At 38.7% G+C, this 25,248-nt stretch overlaps 1 protein-coding gene across 12 annotated transcripts in view; it reads right to left on the reverse strand.

Annotated features, from left to right (window-relative positions):
• Window positions 1-25,248, reverse strand: part of BRD1 (bromodomain containing 1) — a 69,046-nt gene that overhangs the window by 37,604 nt on the left and 6,194 nt on the right. For 5 of the 12 annotated variants that reach the window (XM_021384697.1, XM_021384701.1, XM_021384699.1 and 2 more), the window contains 2 exons: window positions 15,295-16,675; window positions 3,418-3,574 (listed from right to left, as the gene is read on the reverse strand). In XM_021384697.1, coding sequence (XP_021240372.1) covers window positions 3,418-3,574; window positions 15,295-16,661 — 1,524 coding nt within the window. In that variant the 5' untranslated portion in view covers window positions 16,662-16,675. Of the gene's footprint in view, window positions 1-3,417; window positions 3,575-15,294; window positions 16,676-20,038; window positions 20,142-20,204; window positions 20,501-20,793; window positions 20,950-25,248 lie in introns of those variants that run through there. The other 7 variants (XM_021384705.1, XM_021384695.1, XR_002434394.1 and 4 more) reach the window with 6 other exon arrangements.

Raw genomic sequence — 25,248 nt, forward strand, 5'->3', positions numbered from 1 at the left:
TCATACGAAAAAGTAGAATATTGGACTATTAACCACAGTATTCAAGAGAAACAAGACTATTAAGAAGTACAAGTCCTGATACTACTACAAAGAACAGAAAATACATGTGCTTCAGAGGATTTAAGTGAATATCCTAACAAAGAATCCCAGGAAGAAATGCATAGCTTTGTATGCTTGCCCAGAACTAGCATAATGCAATATAAACATGGGATCATTTCTTTTGATGGTTTTAGTTTGGTGGTTTTAAACAAACAAATGATAAATAAATTCCACCAGTTATAAAAACCAGAAGACAGAGGATTAAGGAAAACTGGCTTAGCAGGTGAAACAATAACCACACATTACAAACCATGGCACACACAGCAAAAACATCCCTAACAGAATGTAATTATAGTCCTGTAAAGGAACTTTGTGCAATTTTTCAGCCAGAAGGTTCTAAAAATACAACTGCAAAAAAAAAAAAGGCAGTTTAAAAATAGCTAATAGATATGTGAGTGCTGAGTGATCTACCCATATTTTAGCACTTTATACATCTTGGAAAAGGAAAGCCAAGTAGCTATGGAAGCTATGAAGTCAGTTTTATCCAAATCTCTGACTTCACTGAGATTGAAAATCTTTTAACTGCCAGCTAGCTCTGTATACTAGCACAGCAATCTAGTAACAAAAGCTCATTCCTCTTTCCAAAAAAATATAACGACTGAAAAGTTGTAACTAGAACTTTCTACTTCCCTTCCCCAGTGTCTATTACTACTCACAATCTTTTCTTTTCTTTAAAGAAGATAGGTCTTGACTTAGACACATAATAATTTAACTGCTGACGGTCATAATATTTCCAATTTTGATAGCAGTACAAATATTGCTATATTCACATTTTCAATTCCTTAAAATTCCCAGAGGCTCACTGAATCAGGATATCCACACTGCTACTATGCCACTCTTGCATATCCCTTAATCTGTGAGTGCAGAACCCATACGTGGAAAAAAAACCCAACAACTGTTAATTGACATGTTTATACCTTTTTTTTCCCCATGGTTTTACTGTTTTTAAGAACCAAAATTTAGCTCCAGCTCCTGCCAAAAGCAGAAGGCTTGTCCCCTGTTTGCTTGCAGCCACACAAGAGTCTGCTCTTTTGCCCTGTGTAATTGCATAATTCATCAGATTAGGGAACTGATCCTGCTAAAAGTCAACAAAAACATACTAGTTTTAAGGTGGGTCAGGAAACCTAAATACAACAAGAAAAGAACACTACTCTGTTAGAGCAGTTCTGGTGTAGTTCATTTGAAACTTAAGTACTGAGCTAAATATGAAGGTGCAGTCACACTTAAAAATGTCATTTTTAAGATTTTTTTTTCAAATTGAATCAGTTGTTTCAGCTGGTACAGACTTGTATATTAGACAAACACTTCCTACTCTAACATACATTTAAATCTGCTGATGTGACCCGAAACATCAACAGCACCTTGCTTGTTTTTTTTCTGTCGGGCATACATACAATCCCTTATTTAAAATCACTTTGGCTCATGGTTTAATAGTGAGCCTCCAATTTTGCATCACTACTATGCAAAGTAATGTTTAAAGTTACACTAGCTGACATCAACCTTCTCTACACTTCATTACCTGATGTATAACACATGCCTCAATTAAAATGAAGAAAAGAAGCTGAAAAGAGTTGTTGGAGTACTAGTTTCCACTATCTGTCTAGTGAAAATTTTGACTAAATGTTTATTCTAAAATTCTTACTTCACAAAAGCTTTCTGACGAGCAAATTTTCATATGAATTTCTTGTTAATTAGGTCTTCCTCCAAACCTTTCTTTCTATATCAAACCCAGAAACAATTTCTTGCTGACAGAAGTTAAATTCAGAAACTGTGACATTTTCTGATCAACTTAGTTCTTAACGAACATCAAGTGCCGCATTGTCTAGAAAAGCTAAAACCACATTTGTCAATGCTAAGAGGGACACATTTCTAAGTCACACAGATCATGTATCAATTGAGAACTCATCTTCAGCATCATCTCCCACCATAAATGATATGCTACCAGCTGCTATGTATCAGTAGGAACACTGTCACTGTACCAACAAATCACTCATGCTGGATGTGAATATATAGGGACAGCCTCACTCCCTACAGGGACTGTAAATTAAGAGCCCGAGACAGAATTACTGTGATAGTGCTGCATCTTGATAAACAGTTTTATTAAGGTTTCTGCTATTATGAATCATAAGCCAGCCAAATCCACTTTGTGACTGGAACCAGTGTTCTTAGTAAAATCTTCACTGCAGGTATGACTTTACTCAGCAGCACTTTCTACTTCTATACTCCAAACAGCAGCTTTCAAACAACCGTACTATAGCAGCAACAGCTACAATTTCACATCTTATTTTTACTGAAACATTAAGTACTGAAAAAACCTAAAATAATGGGGCTGCAAGTTCTTTTAAATTCTAATACCTGTCCTGATATACCAGGCAGAGAAAGAAGTGACAGTATAAATCATTCTTTCAGAGGGTTCCTTGTTACTTCAGTAGGTGAGGTGTTACATAAGCCAAGATCTTTGGGGTTTAGGACTACTCACTGATATATCATCACCTTCAAAAGTGCATCATTACTGAGCTCTAACACATGGTCGTTAAGAAGTAATCTGAAACCATGGAATGCTTCTTTCCCCATAAATTTGTTCTAGTAAGCAAACATTACAGAGAGATCACAAATACCTTCTGCTTGACATCTTAAAATTGCTTTCATAAATTTTGACTGGTAAATGCACATAGCTTTAAGCAATTTTAAATTTTTTTCTAGTTAGGATGCTTTTTACTAGAATAATGCTTTAGCATGAATTTATGCTTGTCTGTAACTCCACTGAAGTGTGCCAAAAGTGAATCTAGAAGTTGAACCAACAGATTCTTGAACTTCATATCTTGTTCTTGGTTCTGTTGTTACCAAACAATGTGTACAATAAGGTTCAAATCTGAACACTGTAAACTAGGATGTATGGAATCCTTATTCCATAAAAATTCCTGGTTTTATGAGTGCCAAAGAAGAAATTTGCTTTGAATCTTTTAAATAATTTTAGAAGTATAGTTTCTTTTTTTAATCTTATGAACTCATAGAACACAGAGGAATTATTTCCAAAAAGCACAAATCTAATCAATGAATAAAACTGATCAGTGTAATTAGGGTAGTTTTGGTGAGCATTTTGTAAAACATTTAGTCAAACATAAAGCTATCTTACACAAAATATACATACATATGCATATACATATATCACAATTTAAAGATTTAAATAGATACCATGACCTCAATTTGTAACTGGACATTAAAAACAAGGTAAAACTTTTACTCAGCACTGAATAAGATTAAGTTTTTACTTAGTGCTATGCTTCCTGTTAAATTTTTTACTCTTGTGTCACGTACCTGTTGTGTGTTTCGTTGTGACTGCAAACTGGACTGCAGCCTTCTCAACAGAGGAACACCATTCCTAGACAGCCTTTTAAGCAACCAGTAACTGTGCACTCGTTCAACAAACTGCTTCTTCCGCTGAATGGCCACCTGATTCATAATCTTATTTAATCTAAAATACAGAAAAATTCATATTGTATTTTTTCCAGCAAACCATAAAACGTATTTGTCTATGGAAGTTAAATATCAAGCATATATATACAAATGAATCATGAAGCAATAGCAATGATCACCACACTAATTTCAATCAATTACATCACTGTCAGTACAATTATCTCTTAGCAGATGACTACAATCAAATATATCAGCTTGATATCGTATTTCTATCAAATATGTTAAGGTACTTTAATGCTAACTGATGTTGAAGGACATAAGTTTTTTCATGATCATCAATTTTCTCAAGAACAATCCCAATTCAAGGCAGAGAATAAATTTTAATGTGCATTTTTGAATAATTTTCTTTCGAAAATAAAAAATAAAACTTGACAATATCTTCACACAGAATTAGTAGTTTATTTCAAAGTCAATACAACTTCAAAAAGTACAAAAAACCCGTGGTGGCTGTAGAAGTTTGTATTTGTATGATACTAAAGCCTTTGCAAAATTAACACGAGATGTCCCAGTGTACCAACCACCTCTACCATTAGGAGGGTTGTTCATTCCTTTGGGGGCAAGGATGAGTGAGAGACAGAAAAGGACTTCCCCTGAGCTGGATGTAAAACAGTTACAGAAGGGATAACATGAACAGAAATTTGTTAACTTTTCCTTTAGTATATTTCCTGTAGAAAAATTATACAGTGCATAACCATAGTGTTAACAAAGATTGCCCAGCTGAATGTAATACCAAACCTAGCAAAATTAAGTTCAAGAGAGGTGTCTGATTTGTAGGACACTACCTTGAGACATTTAAATAAAAATTCTAAGCATGCACATATGAGCATTTTTCATCTTTTTCCTTTTTAGTATTGGGAATAAAGCAGTATCTCAGCTAAGTGTCAGAAGAAATGTATTCAAATACCTAAACAAAATGTAAAGTTGTGAGTAAGACTACTCACAAAATTATTTTTAAGAAAATTATTTTTCAGAAATAATTTTTAAAAGAAAAATTATTTTTAAGAATACTTTGGAAGCTTGCATGGTATTTTTCAAACAAACATGCATGCAAGACTACCCTGAGTTACCCAAAGGCCATCTATCCCTAGTTGTTTTCCACTATGTACAAGGTAAAGTGCAGTAGGTCTACTCAAGGCTACCCTAAATGTAGCTACAGAACTTCCAGTCATCACAGTCATCACAGGGTACAGGCAGTGCCACCACATGTCTTCAAAATACAGTGCCATTGTGTCCTTTGTTTCTTCAGTGTTCATGACAAATTCTAACTTAACCAAAAGGAAGCTCAGAAAGTCCGCTGAAGTCTTTTGCTGACTTAAGAGAGTCTATCATACAAAAAACAGACCTTGATGTGACCATAATGAACTTCATACACAACAGAAACAGTTAATAATACAATGTAATAAAAAAAAAATACAAAATCCAAAAAACAACAGCCAATTGACCATCACAGAAAAAACAACAAAAACAATTAGCGTCGCGTCACTCACTTGGAAACAGCAAAACCTACTGAAACGAGTCAAAACAATGCAGCCAAGTATATACCTGGAAAGATCTCAGAATCATAACTCTATATGAAGCAAAGTGCATTGGCTTGATGCCCATCAGATGTGGCAAGACTAACGAAACATGTTTAATTACAGCTTCAAGTACATTTGCTCATTCACATAATGAACCATTCTTGTCTGTGATAATCATGATAGTGAAGTGTTAGAATAAGCTTAGGAGAGATGCTTGCAGAAGATATCCAACTTTCAAAATACAAACAAATAGAAGGTAGTTCACTGAAAAAACTACCTAGCAAGCTGTAGCAATCTACTGTTCTCTTCCTACGCTCCAAATAAAACCAAACACTGGCTGCTCATATTTCATTTAGACACCAGCCTTCAGCAGTAGCAATGTACTGCAAATCACCTGTTCATTTCTCAAAATACAGAGGTCAGATGTTTGTCACATGAAGAGCCTCCACAAAGCAGTTTATCTTAATGATACAACAAGACGTTACATCTGCTGTGAGACCCTAAAACCCCACTAATTATAGCATAGCTCTTTGATCAGCTTTTTGCTCAGTCAGATGTTCCCATGAAGACTTTTACTGTCCGAAACACTTTACATTTTGATAGATGATACAACCTTTTGGGGAAAGTAAGACTGGATACACCTTATGCTGTAGAACCCTAGAATTAGCATAGACAGATCAATTAATGCTTTTTGAGGCTTCCATCCTTGACATAGCTTCCCCATCAGGAAAGAGTCTGCCTTGTGCTCACAAGATACATTCAGCTGTGACAAACTTGAAAGCTCACATGAAATTAAGCACACGTTATGTACCAAACTTGAACTAGTTTCTTTCTGCTACATGAGCTAGAATTGAAGTCTGAAAGTTTGAAAGTAGCTTCTCAAACAATTTTTTAAATCCTTTGAGGTCTTGATGGAGCTTGCTGCACACACCACTCACACCCCACTGCCTCAAGAGATGTTAAAGAAATTATTGAAGAGTGAAAACAACCAACCAACCAACACAACCAAAACACAAAAAAACCTTATTTATTTGGAGCAGATAAGAGAGATCTGTTAGAGGAGTTTGTAGTTTTGCAATCCAGGATCTGACTTGCACAAGACAGGACTAAGTGGTAGCACTGTCGAATCCCCCAGAAAGAAGTGAGACTTGCAGAGGAAGGTAGGTGACCTCCCAGAACTACACAAAATCCCACAGTGCTTTATCTTTAGAAATAATAGACAAGACTCACTACACTGAACAGTTTTTTCCTTTTTTTTCTTTCCCTCTCTTGTATACATCCCTGTTGAGAATGCCAAAGAAACTAAGATAACTACTTCAGAGATCTCACAATGATGGGAATGTAGGAATACACATTTGGAAGATAACACCAGAAGTATCACCTCTTCAATCATAACTGACCTTACATATCTCAGAAAAAAAAAGCCACAACTACAGTGATCACAGAAAGGGTGCAGAAGAGATCAGAACTGTCCTTGCTGTCCAGGTTTCTTAGATAAAAGGCAATCTGCTAACATGAAATGCCTAAGAACCCTTGTGAAGCAGACCACGTTAAATACTAAACATTTTCCTTTCGAAATATTTAAACTATTAACACAATTGCTAGATTCAGAGCAGAACAAGTGGTGCTTCCACGATATTTGATATGTCTTGCTAGGTAACTGGTCTTAGAACAGAGGTACTCAGTTTCAAGTTGATAAAACTGACAGTATCAATGCACGAACTGAAACCCCAGGCCAGCCATTTTCTCCAGCAGCTTCGTCTGACCACTGCAGCCTTCTGGATGACACCACGAGGCATACTCTCTGTACTCCTTACATTCCAAAACTACAGATACAAGAACATTTTTCAAAACTATTGTATTGGTGCCACAGACAAGCTGATACAGTACCCTCCCCCAGTCCCACTTGTATCTATCTGACTGTAAAGCGCTGCGACATGCAGTACAAACACAGAGATAGCCTACAATCCCCTGCTTATCTTTAAAAAGAGAGGTACTTTTTCAATGGAAGCTTTCCAACACCAGTTTTTGAAAGCCTGAAACTGTAGTCTAGCTGAGGGTAAATTATGGCATTAAAAACACATTTACAAAAACAACAAAAGGATCAGAAGAGAAAACTGTTTCATTTTGAAAGTGTAAGACTCAAATAATGTAAATTAAATTGAAAGTTTATACACAACGTCTTCGGTGAGATCTTTCTTTTTAATCAGTTGCTCTACACTAACCCTCTCCTCAGATGCAGAGGTTTGACATCTATCCTGCCATCCCTCAAAGAGGAATAGGTTGTGAACAGTAACACTTACTCCTGCGTTTCTTCATTTTTTAGCTAAGTACCTAATATATTTTTCCCCAACCCAAGAAATTTGCTGCTGTCATACTAGCAAAGTCACAGCTTCCTCCTTCCTACTCACAACTGCCTTCCTCTCCCAGTTTCAGCTACATGTCACTGTGGCAATTAAAAGAAAGAGTGAAAACAGCGTCTTTGGTGACTAACTATGCAGCAGTTTCACACAGGAAAACTGCCACTTTTCTATTAATCACCTCTAACAGCTCCGCAGACCACACTTGCTTTCGAGCCTCCATGACAGAGTTTTAAGTATTCGAATATCTGAAGACTTCTGAAGTATTTTACTATAGGGCCCAGGAGCTTCCAGTTTCATCAACCTGTAATTTTGTATCTTTCTTTACCAATCATGGGTGTATTAAAGCTACATGCAAAAGACCAGCATGAAATTGTACTTAGGATCACTAAAATACCAATTTGTCTCAACTTTGGGTAATATCCATGAACAATCAAATGGAGTTCCAATTTGCTGAGCTAATAAAATACCCATATTTTCAAGTATAAATACTGCAGATACTTTTTTAAAAGCTGCCAGAACAAAACCTCTAAATTTAATAAATCATTACTGAAGAGACTGAGTATCAAGAACAGTTGAACTTTTAAATCTTGCTCTGTGAAGTTCCACATAACACAGTGAGATGCACAGGAAGTGGGGGGGGGGGGGGGGGGGGAAGATAAATTAACTACAGATGGTAACAGTGATTCCACTGACACTAACTGGAAGAGAATTAACAGAAAAACAAAGTAAAAAAAGCTACAGAAGTTTCTATTTTGGGAGTTGGAATGAATTCTGGGGACTTGCCAACTACTCCTCCTAGCTCTGTACATGAGATCTTCAGCTTCTAGAGATGCGTGAAAGTTTTCTCTGCTATAAAATTCTACCTAATAAATTCGTCTTGTAGGCTTCTCTTGTACAATCTCTTTTTCAGATTCTCTGAGAATCTAATAACATAGATTTTATTGAGTGGTACACTTTCTGAAGTCTCAAAGTATCTTCAGGTTCCTATTTGTTTTTTAAAATTTATCAGTACTTAATTAGATTTCGACTGAACATACAGGAAACACTTTTTCATGCTTTAAAAGATTATGAAGCTGAGCATCTGTATCTCTACTTGAACAAGCCACTCAGACAAGTTTCTTTGGACAGGAAAGTAGAAAGTTGAAGTTAAGGGTTAAGAAATTGCCTCATTAACTCTGGTCAATTCTTGATTAGTTACAACCAGCTACTTAGTTCCTACCATAACAATTAACTTTGTGACCTTCCAAACTTTTGGATAACAAAATCAACAAAATAAACTAACTGAAACAAAACCCAACAATAAGAGCAGAAACAAAATGCTGCCACATTGGAAAACTTCCTTAGTCCTCTCAGAAAAATCACATACATATACTTTCACCATTTCTATACAAATAACTTATATACTCATAACTTTTCAAGTATTGAAAGTATTTTTCTGTATTTTTTTTTGTATCTGTCACAACCATACTACCTATGATTTTGATATATTATTTCAAAAGCTAAATTCACAACAAAATACTAAGCAAATAACAAAGAATTAAGTAAAAACTGCCTTTTCTCCATAATAAGAGAACACTTAATTTACTAATTCTTGTGCATTCTGTAACTTGGACTATCAAATAAAAATACAGGAAACCATTCTTCACACAGTTCATACTGAAATTTTTATTTTTGCACAGTACTTAAAAGATGCATCACCCCTCTAACTGCCACAAAAAAAAAGTTCACACAAGTGGTAAAACACAGAATTGAAGGAAAAAGAACTCTTAGAATAGCTTTGGTGTTTTACTACTGTTAAATTCAGGTAATGAATTCTGAACTTTGTAACTGTAAATCACACACTCAGAGGATGCACAGGATACTAACCATGCACCTGAACAAAATATCTAATATATTTTAATTTCTATTTTAATCTTACATTGTTCCGTATACGTGAAATAAAGACAAAAAAAAAAAAAAAAAAAAAAGGAAGTTATAGCTATAGTTTGTTCCTCTATCCCCTTTGCAAAAAGAAAGTGTATAAATATGAGGCATCATTTCCACCCTAAGGATGAGGGGGGGGTTGCCCCTCAGAAATCAGTCACATCTAGCTTTTATTGTCAGATACACAAGTTGCTTTTTTTTTTTTAAATGAAAACCTACTTTTACAACCTATTAAAAAGTCATATTTACTTATACACCTGTACTGTTATCTAACAAAGCAACCAAAGTCAAAACTAACTGGCTTGAAAACAAAGCTCTAAAGCTACTGTACCTTTTATTATCATTATTGTTGGTTTTAAATACCACTGAGGCAAAGCTAGTGATCACTCTAGTAGCTCCTTTTCTGGTTTGAGTTAAAATTATGCTTTTAGTGAAGGAAAGAGATAGGCTGACTTCAACAGACGATTTCTGCCTGCATCAGAAAATGTTCTGGAGTTGATCCATCCTACAAAAAACATCAGTAAGGATGATTGCTGGTATACCCTTTCTGCTTTACACCTAGGTGGTTCCACCATCTAATTATTAGGTACAACCACAAGGCTACATCGTGTTCTCCTACAATTAAAGGAAGTATTTCTGCATCATTGTGTGAAAATATACACAGACGTACATTCAAGTATAAATGGCTAAAAGACATCTGGATTTACATGTATTTTTATATTAATATGTATTTTTATATGGCTTCAATTTGTTGCAACGCTGATTCTCAAAGTATTACTCAATGCTTTTTCTAATGTTGAACTTTAAGTAGTATTTCAAAATGCTTAGAAACTTTTAGAAGGTAGAGAAAACCAATGCACTGAAACCCAGAAACTCTCACATCACATATATGATTAAGAAGCAACATCCATGAATACAAACCAACAGTGTTTCAAACTCTTTCGCAAATATTCCCTTCAGGTTACACTGTGTTTCACCACTCTCTCTTCAGTTATTTTTCTGGTCCGTACTTCATTTTAGAGGCCATGAAGATTCCTGTGCCTAGCATATCATGACTATATTAAATTATTTGTTAAGAATGGATGAATTACGAAATAATACAAAAAAAAAACCAACACTATTTCTGCATTGAGATATACAGCAACAGAAATCTGGTTTTACTATCAGGAACAACATGCTTTCTTTTCACAGCAGACAAACAGAAAATTCAGGCAATATGAAACGTATAAATGCTAACTTTTCAAGAGAGCTGAAAAAAAGCATTTAAATGATCTTTCCTCTCAGTTATCTGCTTGGTATTCACCTACTTCCACAGATTTTTTAACAGTATAATGTAGCACAGCTGACACACACAAAAAGCAAGTCTAATGCCTTGTCCCTATTTACTACTTGAAGCAGTGATTCTTTTGCTTACTTTCTGCTCCCTGCACAAGCACTGCATTTCAAATGCTTTCTTAATTTCAGGCACTGTAGATATACCCTGTGGAAACAGAAACTAAAAATGAAAGCACGTATATACTTCAAAATAGCTGCTTCCACTTAACAGAATACCTGCATAAATGTAATTTTAATAGTGTGGATTACACAGAGTCTCTGTGTGTATTTCCAAAACACTGAAGATTAAGTATTTTATTCACTTTTTCCTCAAGTATATGCCCACAAAATTCTAGTTATAAAACATTTTTAAAGAACACAAATACTAATACTGGCTTTGTTTTTCATAAAACAATCACACCTTAGATGCCTCTTTAACAACACAAGATCATCAGATTCCACCAAAACGATGTTGTTTGTACTACAGAATCAAGCACTCAAGAATAAGAGAAACAATATAGTTTTCCACAGCAAACATTACCACTTATTCACAGGGTAAGGTAGCTATTATAAAGGACAATGATAGCCAGCAACACAGGGAACAATTCACAAGAAATGGAGTACAGAGTCAGTGCAGGGCAACTCACACAAATAAGAAGCAAGGCTTAGATTGTCAAGACAACTATAAAAGTCAGAATTTCCTATCTTGGAAGTTTTAGACCTGAAATGTAAAGAAAACAGTTTTCATACTTAATTGGAAAAAAGACCCATTTATCTAACTAGGTAAAATTCAGACGTCACATATCATCAGTGAAGAATGAGCCTTGCAACTCTGCAGTGCAAAACCGATCTGCCACTGCTTCCAGACAGATCAGCTGGTGGCCGCAGGAGGCCTGCACTCTGACTACTGTGTTAATGTGTCAATTACTGTCTGTACAACATAATCAACACAATTCAACACTCCATACTTAAAGAATTGAATGCAACTTCTGACTAAAGAAAGAGAACACTTACATAGCCAAGAAGGCCAGATGCAAATCACAATCATCTGGGAAATTTCCCAGTGGTCTACTCCAAGTGCTAAGCAACTTACAAAGAAGTAAGCAGTGAATTCACCTCAACGCTCTAACATGACATACTGCATCTTTGGAAGTGGACACTTAAGTAGAGACATCCTGAAAAACTGAGGTATGAGATGATAAATGGATGCCCAGAAATAAAAAAGAGCGGAAGCAAGCATTCATCTCCTCTTACTGCAATTTAAGACCTTCTTATGCTATGCTTAGGAGTTCACAGATGACAGTCTGAAAGGCCATATAATTAGATTACAAATAACCAAGGCATGATACTACCTACGTAATTTGACAGTGAATAGTTTCAAGTACGACGTTTGCTAAGAAACAATGGTAACTGGAAAGAATACAGGTCTCAAAGCCACTCAAAGCAGTATCTAAGGAACAGAAGGGTAGATACAAAAATTCATGAGTTACAAAAAGTTGTGTAGAAATGATGATATTGTTTTACAACATTTTTAACATATCTTAAAAATAACACAGGCATTTCAGAGAACAGAATTATTAAAATGGCATTAGTGAAATGTTCGCATTTTGACATACACTCGCTATCCAGATAAGGAAACAAAAGATATTCCTACTACCTTCAACTAAATATAAATGGCAAGAGGGGTTTCTCCAAGCAGATGTGTTCAGCTGCTACATCCACGGAGTAGTTTCCACTTCACTCTAATATTAGCATTTGTGTACTACTGCAGCTACTATCTCTAAAGAACCAGCCACAGACACAGGTAGCCTAGGTGTTAATGACGAAGAAAGTAAACCAAACCAAACACCTCCCCAGGCGTTCCTCAGTCTTCACAGATGTAAAGAACAAGGTTCATTTCAATTTTTTTTAGGAAAAAAAAAAAAAGCACCATTTAAAGCCAGAGCACATGTGTTTCTTCTCTGAATGCAAATGGCTTAATTGCTCTTCAAGAGTTCTGGAAAGGCAAATAATATTCCAACTCCAAGGAAAAAAAAAATTCCACATATTTAAAAATAGATTAAAGGTATAATTTAATGCAAAATGTTCCACATAATTCGTTATTAGTATATAGGCGTGTAATTAACTCCACATCAAAAAAACACAGCTTTTCTAAACAACAAGAAAAGAACAAAAAATTGGACAACTGAGAGTTGAGAAAGGAAAATAAGCTTTACCTTTTCATGTGCCCATTTCTATTTTGTTTTTAATTCAGTATTAGCTTTCCAGGAACAAGTGTATGCATATCATAAAGAATATTTAAGAAAGAGTCTCCTTGAGTGAAGACAATAAATTTATAACAAACTTTAAAACAGTTTTAAACTATGGGTGTTTTTCTGTTTTACATTTCTGATATAAAGTCTCACTATAATGTATTAATAAATTAAAATATCCATGTATGTAGTAATACAAATCTGAACATACAGAGCATCTCACTGCAGAAAGAAATTTAGAAATCAACAATCTTTATATATCTGTTCCTGGCAACTAAAAACACCATTTAAAAATTCTGATGACAGCATCCTTTCAGTGTCAGGGTCTGACTTTAACAAAAGTTATCTATGGGAAGAATTGCCAAAGCTACAACTAAGAACATACATTCCAATTCTCAACTCTCATTTAGTCCATGTTCTTTCTTAGTCTATTGGCAAGACAAAAAAATAAAAATCCATTAGAATGGTCTTCAGTTAAAGGCAAATTCTTTTTATATACTTTCTCCCACGGACAACAGGATTAGTTCAAGTAATAATATTTGTTGCTAACTGTCAACTTAAGCCCTTCACTGGCTCATCACTTAACAAAAATAGTTCAATTTTACCAAGTCATGATGCAGAACAGTGCAATCATCTAATGATGTTTGTAAACATCACACTGGAGCTAAAGGCTGACAAAATTAGTCAGTAAGTACCTACATATATTAGTAGTTTTTATTACAGGAAAGGACTGCCATCTCAAAACACCGTTTAGATTAATTTAACTAGTTTTTAAATGTTCACTACCTGACACTTGGTAGCCAGCTTTCAAAAAGCATGGTTTATTTATAGTATCTTAAGAGCCTTGTACATGATTAACCTGCACATGGAACTGGTGCCACTACCGAGAAACTTTTTAAAGTACTATTATTAAATTCAGTAACAATTTAATTCAAGGGCTAAACAAACATACTGCTGTCCTACATGCTGGAAACAAAACAAATAATAAAGACAAACTTGGTTTTAGTCCCAATAGTCCAATTTAACGCTTCTCAGCACAGTATATTATGTCTGAAATGCTCAGCAGAGCTAAAACCATGTTTTTCTAACCCAGAGCTTTATTCCATTGCTCAAATCCCATAATCAAGTATTTCCACTGCTGAAATGCATTCTAACTCAGTTTAAGTGAAAGAAATCTGAAGTGAGATGACACTGCTCTTCTGAACTACAATGTAGCTAATTTAGTCAAAATTTGTTCCAAAGATCTTTAACTCCTGAAATAAAAAGCATTCAAAAATCAACATTCTGTTCCAATTCTGTTAATTACATATGAAAACAGAATTTAAAACATCCCTGCTTTTTCATTCAAACATCGCTTCACCAGCCTCACCAGATCTAGAGCCATCTGCCAGCCCCCCGATCATCACTGCTAAAATATAAAAATATGGCATGTTACACATAAAGGGCATCTTCAGCTCTGATGTTTACATTTTGCACTTAAATAACAGCTTCTGTGAAAACTGCAATAGATACACTAATAAAAGAATCAGTAGAACTTCTTACAAAGGAAAAACTCATAATCAAACACGTGGTGCATGCACATTAGTTTTTGTTCAACCAGAGATATTGTACTAAAGTTACAGGACTACAGATTTGCTAGCATAATTGAAGAGAGAGCACGTTCACGTCGGGTTATGTACCTAAGATTGCATTAGCCAAAGAAAAAGTATGAGGGGTACCAAATTCACCCAAATCTTCATAAATGCTACTGCATTTGCAAAAGGTAAATGAAGATATGTAGGAAAAACCTCCTGAGAAATTATTTTGTATCACAAGGAAAACATTTCTTCGAAGACTTTTTGTACTTGCATAGATCACACAGAACATGCTTATATTTACGTTAGGTGAGATAAAAACAGTATTAAAATCCTATACATGCAAATCTAATTCTCATTTTGAAACTCTTAAAGTTAGGAAAACAAGTTTGGATTACCAGCTTATAATCACAGTTAACTTTGAGCTTGGCTTTTTAAAATAAAGGTCAAGAACATACGCTATTTTGAATTTTGTGGTTAATTCTCAAAAGTACAGCAGACAACAACAGAGCACACAACATGATTTGGTCTGACAAAAAAAAAGGGGGGGGGGGTTCTGAAAACAAGACAGACCTCTTACTAACTCTTCTGAAGAAGTTACTGCATTTTTAAAGTACTATCATTACAGTGTAACACAGATCATTTACATTAATCTTCTGAGGGTGATCTTTAAGACAGAAGAAACAGACAAAAACTTTTAAGCCTCCATCTAAAAGCATCGGCTTAAAATTAAACAGATAAGTAAAGGTTTCTCTCATTTGGATGGTTTGCTTACCTCTGGGGGGGAATATAAGGAGCAGATACTGTTGGCATAACTGTACAGGGTTCAACAACTGTTTTCTTGGCTTTTTTTGTCTTTTTTCTGACTTTTGATGTAGACCTAGCAGTTCTGACTGATCCCTCCTTTCTACAAACACCGTTTTTGATTTCAGCTTCTCCGTAAATATTTAGAGGTCTCCGTATGCAACCTGGTGGAGTATGTACATCACAATAGGCAGTCTTTTTTACAGAGAATGTTGTCCCGCTGCCGGTCAGTTCTTTCACAGGTTCCATTTTCATATATAGACCAGCCTTTTGGGCACACGTCACATGGAATGCAGTATAGCAGTTTGCTTTGTGGCACTGGATGCAGGCACCAACACCTTTCTGTTTACAGAGGTAGCATGTTAACTTCCATCTGGCTGGGGGAATGTTCCTGACACCGTCAATTGGCTCAATAAAAACTGTATTGGCAAATCCAACCTCTGGAATCCACAAAGCACACACAACATGTCCCCAACGATCATCATCAGTCTTTTTAAAGGCACCTCCCTTGTTTGGGCACAGCACACAGTCTACAGGCCGAGAACGGGACTGCAGACAGTGTCTGCAGAGCCACTGGCCCTCGGGTATATATGGCACCCCATAGCATTCCTGATGTACTGCTAAATTACACATATCACAAAACAGGATTACATTGCTGTTCTGACATTCACCATCCATGCATATACAACATACCGCATCTTCATCAATTAAAGACTGATGATCACCCTGTTTTTGGTTCTCACAATAAGACTCTTTCTCAAACCTATCCATAAGGAATTCAAACATGTTTTGGGAAACAACTGACACTCCATCACTTTTCCGCTTTTCATTTATTATTTCTAACCACGCATAATCTTCCTCATCCATGTCATACTCAACTTCATTATCAAGTTCTTCTGCTGACTTCTCAATGAATTTATAATAAACCGGAGGTCTCCGAGGAGCTGAAGGAGGACTGTATTCAACAATCCGCACTTTTGGTTCTGGAAGAGGAGCTGTTGTAGCAGGTATGCCATGGGAGCTTGGAAGAGCTTCATTTTTCTTTTTCACTTTGTTATTTTTATGCCGTTTGCTTCTTAGACAAACTGGTGGTCTTTCACTATTTTCTTTATTGCTGTTGCATTCACTCATTTCCTGGGCTGTAAGATCATCTTCTAATATAATCTCTAAAGGATCAAAGATACTGATCCTATGCAGGCGACCTTCAATTTCTATTTCAACCATTCTTTGAGCTTGAGCATACGTCAAGGTTTCTCGTGTGGGGGAGTGCTTAATACTGCACGGGGAAGAGGAATGCCTTGTTGCCGATACTCGATGACATCTTCCTTTTCTCCTCATTTGGTAATGTTTACCTAAAATGAGAGCAACAGTTAAAATTATGAACTCTGAAAATTTATGTAAGAAGATTAGGTTTTTTTTTTAGTAAGAAGCAACTTCAGTTCTAAGGCCCCCAAACTACCTATCCAACCTTTTGGAAAACAAAACAGAAAATCCCCTAGCTTATCTAAGAAAGCACAGCTATACGCAATCCATAATATAAAAACGCTGCAGAAGAGCTAACTGTAACAACTCTGCATAAGAAAATAAGAAATGCTCAGACAAAAATTATACCTGTTACATTGTAAGAAAATCTCTAATACAGTATTTCCATTTGCTAAGAGCATGTGCAGTTTTTTTCAACAGCTTGAGATTTCTGTCCTCCAGATCTCCCCTCTAAGTTTTCTCTGCAACTGTACCCCATGCAGTTTGAAAATCATATTAACAACTCCTTTATTACACCCATACTTAGAGCTAGAAAAACATGCATACTTCCAAAGTAGACAAGCTTTTTAAAATAAAATTATTTTAAGTCTATTACTCTTTACCTTACTACATATCCACAGAAACAATTCTTGTATTTAAGAATTACACCATCTCCATGTCCCAAAAGTTATTATCAGTGTACATTTTATTGTATTATCTAACTCCTGCGTTAGTAGGTTGAATCCCATTCAGTGCCAAAACTTTCAAATATAGTGAGATGCACAGAATGAAAAGAACAGAATTCAACTCATAACGTAAACATGGTGAAGTATGGATTGCAGTTAGGAAATACTCATCTTGTGAAGTAGATTTGACTTATACTGAAAACAGACAAAATGTGCAGCTGTGTGTACATGTACATACACACCCTCCTCCGTCAACCCATTCTCCAAGAGTTTTCCTCATGGCAAAAAGAGTAGGTAAATACCTTCCAGTCTTTAAATCCAAATCCAAGCTCTTTAAAAAATGAAACTGACATAACTTTCAAGTTTCAAGACACCTATTGCAATAAGGTCAGCCTGTATTACATACACCATATAAAAAAAAAAAACAAACAGCTTTTTTCCTTCCCATGAAACACCATAACTAGGATAGGAATGCAATTTGATTACAAAAATCCTAAATGAGAGCTTTAAGACATTTCTTTCGCTATCAAGTTTGAAAAACATTACAGAACTGTTAATGTCAAGCCTACAAGCTCTTCTATCCTTCTTTTCTCTCCCTGATAAATCACTAATAAAACAAACGATCTTTAATGAACTGCTTAAACTATTATTACAGCCTCACCATTTTAATTCTCATCAATAAGAAATTCTGCACTTCGTGTCAGCGTCACTTGTTAGTTAAATTAATTCTACTCACATTAGCAAGCATTGTCAGAAGAGCAAGAGCTCAAAGCATGATTATTGTCAGAGAGCAGTATAACCACTTCATGAAGAAAACAGCAAAGACCAGAATGGTTAATACACAAAACACTGACTCACGCTTTTGGTCAGTCTGTGATGCCACTTTCAAGAATTCCACTCTCAAAGTCCTGAAGGGACGTCTTTTAATGGAGGGCGAGATAATGTAGGCAGCTAGCATTAAAAGTAGCCCTTTAGAGAGTCTTATCTATCTGCTCTCACAAACTGATCTTCTTTTCCCAAGAAGAAATTTTAAAAAATGAATCTGCGCTATCCTTGTTATTCATGTGAGAGTTAAGTATCTTACTCATACATCTGACTTTTACATGGGAATTCCTTAATTCTTATTACCTGTTTTTACAGCACAAGCTCAAAAGCCAGCGTTTAATCATCACATTTTTCTGAAATAGTCTTTATAAACAAGAGATGAATAAAAAAAGATTCCACCACCTCTTCAAACAAGCGTGGAAGAAACACTTAATAGTTTAATTCTGTTCAAAAACATAGGATTAAGTTAGACTGCTTTTTTTAACTGCAGAAAAAGTTTAATCCATTAATACTATTATAAAAGGCCCAAAAACTATAAGCAATGCTAATTTATATGAAATTAGAAGTTAGTTTACACAGTTTCACAACAGATGTTGTATCTCAGAGGTGAAAGACAACACAGTGACCCTCATTTGTTTATTAGCATCAATGAAGATTTTTTCAGCTCAAACACACTGATGTGTAAATGTACAGAAACCCACTCATGGCGGTGTGGTTGTATTTTATGGTATATTTTGGTACTTGTCTTGCATTTAGCCACCAACAAAAACAAACAAACAAAAAAACAGATCATTTAAATTATGTTTACCTCATGTTTAACTTCACTTTTGTCCAAATGCAAAGGTCTGTGTTTTCTTTTAGAGTATCTCTCCCTACAACTATGAACACACACAAAACCAGCCAAGATGTCCATGAGGGCAGTTTTGAATTAATTACTGGGCAAAAGATGGAAGGTAGCCTTCAGAAGTGAAAAACTGCTTATTCGCCCACATTTAATGATCAGACCTAGCCCAGAATTATGGGGGGTGGGGGGTGAGGAGGGGAAGGGAGAAAGCTAGATTTCCAAGCTCTCATTCTCTCTTCCTGAAATTCTTAAGCATGACTGCAAAAAGGCAACAAGAACAGGAAGAAAATATTTTAAAGCACATTCTTGCTTAGGACTACTGTCATAAATGTCAAACTGTATGAATCAGAATGCTAAAAAAATGATTGAGCCATCATCTAAGCATCTTCCTTGTAATACTCATCTATAAATAAAGCTAAATCACAAAGCTAATGACAGTTTTCTGGGAAAATGGATACCATACAAACTGTAACACGGCAAATGCAGAACTGGAATTGGTACTAATCTGGCTTGATTTCGTTAAAAGGTAAGCATGAATAACTTCAATGTCCCAGGAGCCAAAGAAGTGGCAGCTTTTTATCTTTCATCCTCCCCTGAAGAAAAGAGTACCTGCAAGTGTCCTATGAATATTCTGGAAGAAGACTGCATTTCTGCATATGGAATTCATGACCAGCAATTGTTTTGCTTTTCCTTGTTAATTACCAGACACCTTTCTTCCCTCTCCCTCTCCAACATTCTGCAGGCCCGCAGGAACCAAGACCATGCACAGAAGTTTGAACTTAACTACGGCACCAGCTCCACTCGATATTGATGATATCACACCTTCAGCAAAAGGAGGCAATTCTTGATAGCACTTTTCCGCCTCTCAGAGCAACAGAGATCACACAGGAAAGTTTGCAGCTCTCCTCTCAGCGTTCCATCAGCTGCTTGGGCAGAGAGGCACTACTGACAGACACCTCACCAACAAGGGTGCACGCAGACAGCTGTTTGCGCGGAATGCGTGGTAGGAGGCCAAAATACTTTTTTATTAAGGTGCAGGAGAGCTAAAATCAACAGGAAAAGTACAACAATGCACGCTTCTGATCACAAATTCCTTTCACAATTTCTGTCCCAGTTACCTTCCTCCTCTTCAAACCAATTGCCTCGGGTCCCCGCAACCCCCGTTCAAAGGAAAAGGGAATGCCATTCTCAATGGACACTTTCATGCAGACCATTAAAAAGAGAAAGACACAGGAATGCTCTTTAGTTCCAGACAATGAGGCCGGATAAGCAAACACTGCTTACAGTATACGGGGAAGACACCACCCACGGCCGTGCGGCGGGGCAGGAGCGCTGCCCTCGGGGGAACACAAAGAATCGGCGACCGCGGTGCGGCGGCTCGGCCCGGGGAAAGCGGCGCGGGCGGCGTGCCTCCCGCACCGTGCCTCCCGCATCCCGCCTGCCATCCCGGCCCTGCCGCCCCGCCCCCGCCGGCTCCTGCGCGAGCACTTCCTGCCCACGCCCAGGGAGCCCACGGCGTGCACACACCCCTCCGCGCCCGATGGTTCCTGCCCAGCCCCGGCGTTCCCCCCTCCCGGCCCCCGGGAGGATGGTTCCTGCCCGGGCCCATCATCTCAGCCCTTCCCAACAGTCGCCTCCCCCCCCTCCGCGAAAATACTCGGCCCACAATATGGCGGCTGACAAAACAGCTCCAGCGGCGCCTCCCCCAGAGCGCCGCGCTCCGCTTCCCCCCGCGCCGCCTCGCCCACGACCGCTCGCCCTCCGCGCCGTTCCCCTACGCCGGGGCCGGCCCCGCCGCCCTTCCTCCCCTTCCCCCCGCCTCAGGACCGACCGGCCGGCTTGGCCGCCACGCCGCCCGCCCGGCTTCACTCACGTTGTGGGAGCCGCGGAGCGCGGCTGACAGACCTCCCGCTCCGCCTCTGCGCCCGACGCTGCGGCCGGTCTAATGGCGGCGGTCCCGCCGGCGCTGCTGCCGCCTGCTCCCGCGCCCGCCGGCCGCGGGCGGGCGAGCGGGCACTGAAGGGGCCGCGCTGCCCGCGGCGGCGGGTACCCGGCGCTGGGTACGGGGCTGCTGCCGCCGCCGGGCACAGCGCATTCGTGAGGCGCGGCGCAGGTCGCGGTCCGGCTGCGGGCTCGGCGCTCGGCTCCCCGGGCTCGGCAGTTCCCCTCCCCCCTCGGCACAAACAATGCGGCTTCACCACAGCGCTGCGCCGACGGGGGGGGAGGGAGAGGGAAGGGACGTGAGGGCGCCAGGCACCGCCCAGCCCCGCCGCTGCCGCCGCCGCTGCTGCTGCTGCTGCCGCCGGGCGGGGCCTGCGCCGCCGCTCCCCCCGTCCCCGCCCCTCCATGGCGGAGCGCGGCGCGGGGCCTGGCGGAGCCGCCGGGCGGCGCGGGGCGGGAGGCGACGGTGCTGCGCCTCAGGGGACGGAACGGGGCGGCGCGGCCCACGGCTGCGGGCGGGCCTCGCGCTGGCGGCACCGGAGCGCCTCAGTGTGCATATAAGTACCTCAGCGCAGGGGTATTTAAACGGCAGCAAAAGGAGAAAGGAGGGGGAAGCAGGGCGGGGGTCAGGGCTGCAAAACCAGGGCTCCAAACTACGAGTAATCGGTATTTATTATTTCTTTGGTCAACGTCCAAGCTCGAACTTAGAAAATTCGCTTCAGTTTGCTCTCACGGAGTCTCTGGGTCATATTTCTGCTTTTGGATAATTATAACAACCTTACATTTTGGCCAAGCACAGTTGTGTCATCTGTAGCTCTCCGTGCAAAGGCTGCCTTTTGTTATGTATCATTTTTAGGACAGCCATTATAACCATATTCAAGATGTGGAGGATTTTGCTGCGGACAGCTGCACTCACATGCTCAAAGAACCCCTTTTGAGGCAGCCAGGCCTGGGACCAGCACTTGTGTTTGCCCATCACACAGAACAGGCCCTGTGTGCAGTAAGAAAGCAAGCAGCACAGAGTGGGCATGGTCCTCTCTGCCCCTCTGTAGTGACCGTCACTGAATACCTCCTTCAGAACAACCTCCCATCTCTTTCTCACCTTGTTTCTACCACTGCTGTTTACCTGCCCCTAGCAGCAGTCAGTCCAACAATAAATTTGTGTCTAGGAAATTAGAAATAGATACACCTATCATTACTTACTTGTGGAAAGTCAATCAACGTCCAGAGAGCCTAAGTCTCTTATTTCAGGAAATTCTGTACAACAGGCAGCATCAGTAACTTCCAACTCATTTTTCCCTATCAAGCACCACCCACTGGGCTGATCTCTAGCAAAGCAGGAGCTTACAACAGCCAACATTTGAGTACTGCACTCAACCTAGATATACATTTTTAGGATCAAACTGACCCAGTAACTTCAATTTCTGAATTAAAAAAAAAAAAAAAAAACAAACCCACAAAGATTGGATGAACTCTATAGGTCATCTGGTTGGTTGTGTACTGCTTGTAAGGAATTGCTCTCTGGTTATATCACTTACATGATCACGCATACAATCAGTCTCAGAATTTTTACAGCACACTGATTGAAATGAATGAAATTGCATTGGAATTCAGCCTGTGATAGTAAATAGGAAGCAGTGCACTAAATAGTATATGTTAGCACACAGTCTAGTTGTAAAATGACCAGAAATGATAAATACTTTCAAGAAACTAATAATAAGTATAATAAAACTCCATCTATGATGGAAAACACGTTTTTTCATTTTTTAAGTGATAATCCATATGTGTGTCTGTCCTGCAGCTGTACAAATGTTTTACAACTGGAGACAAGCTTTCCACAGAGCTTGATGGCATCCATACTCTTCCCATGTCTGATGCACAAGTCAGTCTGGCACTCTTCCAGTTTCTTTTTTTCTGCCAGGCAGATTACAGCATTCCATAGCTAGATATCCCTTTAGTAAGACAGTGTTTCATAAATGTATTTGTTCCATTTAACTACCTTTCTGCTGTCTGATCTTATACTGCATTCTCCAGTATTCTCTCTATTTATGTGATTTTCTTTAGATTCATCTCCCAGCTCTCCCTGCCCTGTACGCAGGGGACGTTTGGTAAAAATATGCCATCCATAAGGTGTCATATCTTGAACTTCATGCGGATAAAAACCAGGAAGCTGTACTTCAAAATTCATTTTGTTATAGAGGTGGCATCATTGATTCCCATGACCTATTGACCAAGGACTTACAGTACAGCCTGAATCTATCAGAATGATGTGTTACAGTGCCAGGACCTGATCTCCTAACAGATCCGAAATGAGAGGCTTCTAATCCACTTTGCCATAATACAGAAAGGCCTCTAGGATCCTCAGATTCTCCACAGTTTCAAAGGACTGCTGAGCTTCATTTCCTGGTGCCTGTGCTGAAGATGGTAACTCCACCTCAAATTACTAACATCCAGGCAGGGTTCATCACTGCTCTTGATACTCTCAATTATGCTTAGGAATGAGTGAGGTATGAGGACTTTTCCTATAGACCATCCAGGCTCTGACACAGAATGTTGATGTGCTGCTTCACAGCTTCAGCACAAAGACCCTAACAGGCCTGACATGAACCACCTCTCACTGACATTATAGCCTACCAGATCAGGATCCTCAATATTAAATATCAGTAGGCTAGCTCATGTCTTTCAAAATGCAACAATGCACAGTATTATCTGGTGTATTTGACAAATCCTGAGCACACACTTCCATAATCTCAAAGATTTGTTTCCTTGCCTGCTCCATCTCACTAGTGAGATGTAGTGCCTCAAAATAGTATTCATTCCATTTTTGGAAAAGGAGGAAACAACTCTAATGGGATGCCACACAATTTCAAGCAAAAAGATAAAGGTTCAGAGGGCAGCAAGACCCTCATAGCCTTTTTTGGCACTAGCTCGGTGAGTGTGCAGTTTTGGTCCCACTCCATGACAATCTTCACACCCCTGCTTGGCGGCATCAGGTTTTGATTCAAGTTGCTACTGCTGACTCACTCTGCAAGCAAGATTTTCACAGATGGAATATCTTCTGCTTACCAGCTTTCACCTGTGCTAGTTACCAAATTCTCAAGGAAATATTTCAAGATGAAGGAATCACATAAACATAAAGGCTGTTCATCTGCTTTGGCATCCTCTTCCTTGCAGAATCAAGTTTTGAGACCTTGTTACATTGCTACAGTATATCACCTGCAGAGTAACATCTTTGTTCCAGATTAAAAGAGACCAACTCAGGCTTGCTGCTGCACTTAAATTTTGGCAGAGGTACTATTCTTCACTGGATGGAACTCGACACTATACCCCTTTTCTTATTTGAACAGCAGGCTGGTAAAATGAAAAGAAAGAGCCAGATCCCACTCCACACATTCTTTAGAACTGCAAGAATCTTGAAATATAGATTTTGGACTGCCATAACATATGTGTGTGGGTCTTCATCCTATCATGACAATTCTGCCTAACCTTGCTGAGACTTGCAACAGCTCTGAATAATTCTGCAAACCAAACCGTCCATACAAAGTTTCCAAAGCCTGGCTTCACCACTATATGGTTTACTATATGGTTATTCTCCCTGGAATACTGTCTAGTAATATACAACATTACTATGGTTCCTCACATCCTGCAGGGACATCCTTTTCCATTTCACTTACCTCATCAGTTGTGGCACTGACAAATTACTCAAGGAGCATGATTGTGCAGGGCCAGCTGTTCTCAAAAGAAAGGCTGTTTCCAAACCTCAGAAGCCTGGATAGCATACACTGTGGATAAGATGCTCAACCCTATTACAAGACACATTACAGCAACAAGCTGACAAAAACACACTTACCCTCAGTCTGTGAAGTGGTATAGTTTCCCTGCATCTCTGTTAGCTGATCTTTGGGAACTACTTAACTGAAAGACAAATCCATGTACCCTATGTATCACTGATCCATCCCCTAGGTATCATCAGTACTTTGGCAGAAAGATGTATTTCTGTTTTGTACAAGACTGAATGGAATTTATGGTCAAAAGCCCTACATGACAATTCCAGACCAAGGATGAACCTTTCAGCTTCAAATATGGAAGAAAAGTCTTGAGCCATTTTACCACTAGAGGATTAGTGAATATCTTCTTTGTTCTTTGGCTAAGAAGAAGCATGCCTTTTCCTTTTAATTCCTTTGATCCCAAAGATTCTGGACAGGTTTTGACAAAGAGTAGATTGAGATGAAATAATATAGGTGTTCATCTATGTTCACTAACTTCTACAGAAATGAAGTTTTTTTTGCCTCTTTTGGCCTCACTAACTTATGTTCTATATGCATCATCTTTCTCTTCCTTGGAAAGAAAGTGGTTCTTTATTTATAAAATTGATAAGGATACCCTT

Source organism: Numida meleagris, chromosome 1 (genome assembly GCF_002078875.1).
Source record: "Numida meleagris isolate 19003 breed g44 Domestic line chromosome 1, NumMel1.0, whole genome shotgun sequence".
Taxonomy (NCBI): domain Eukaryota; kingdom Metazoa; phylum Chordata; class Aves; order Galliformes; family Numididae; genus Numida; species Numida meleagris.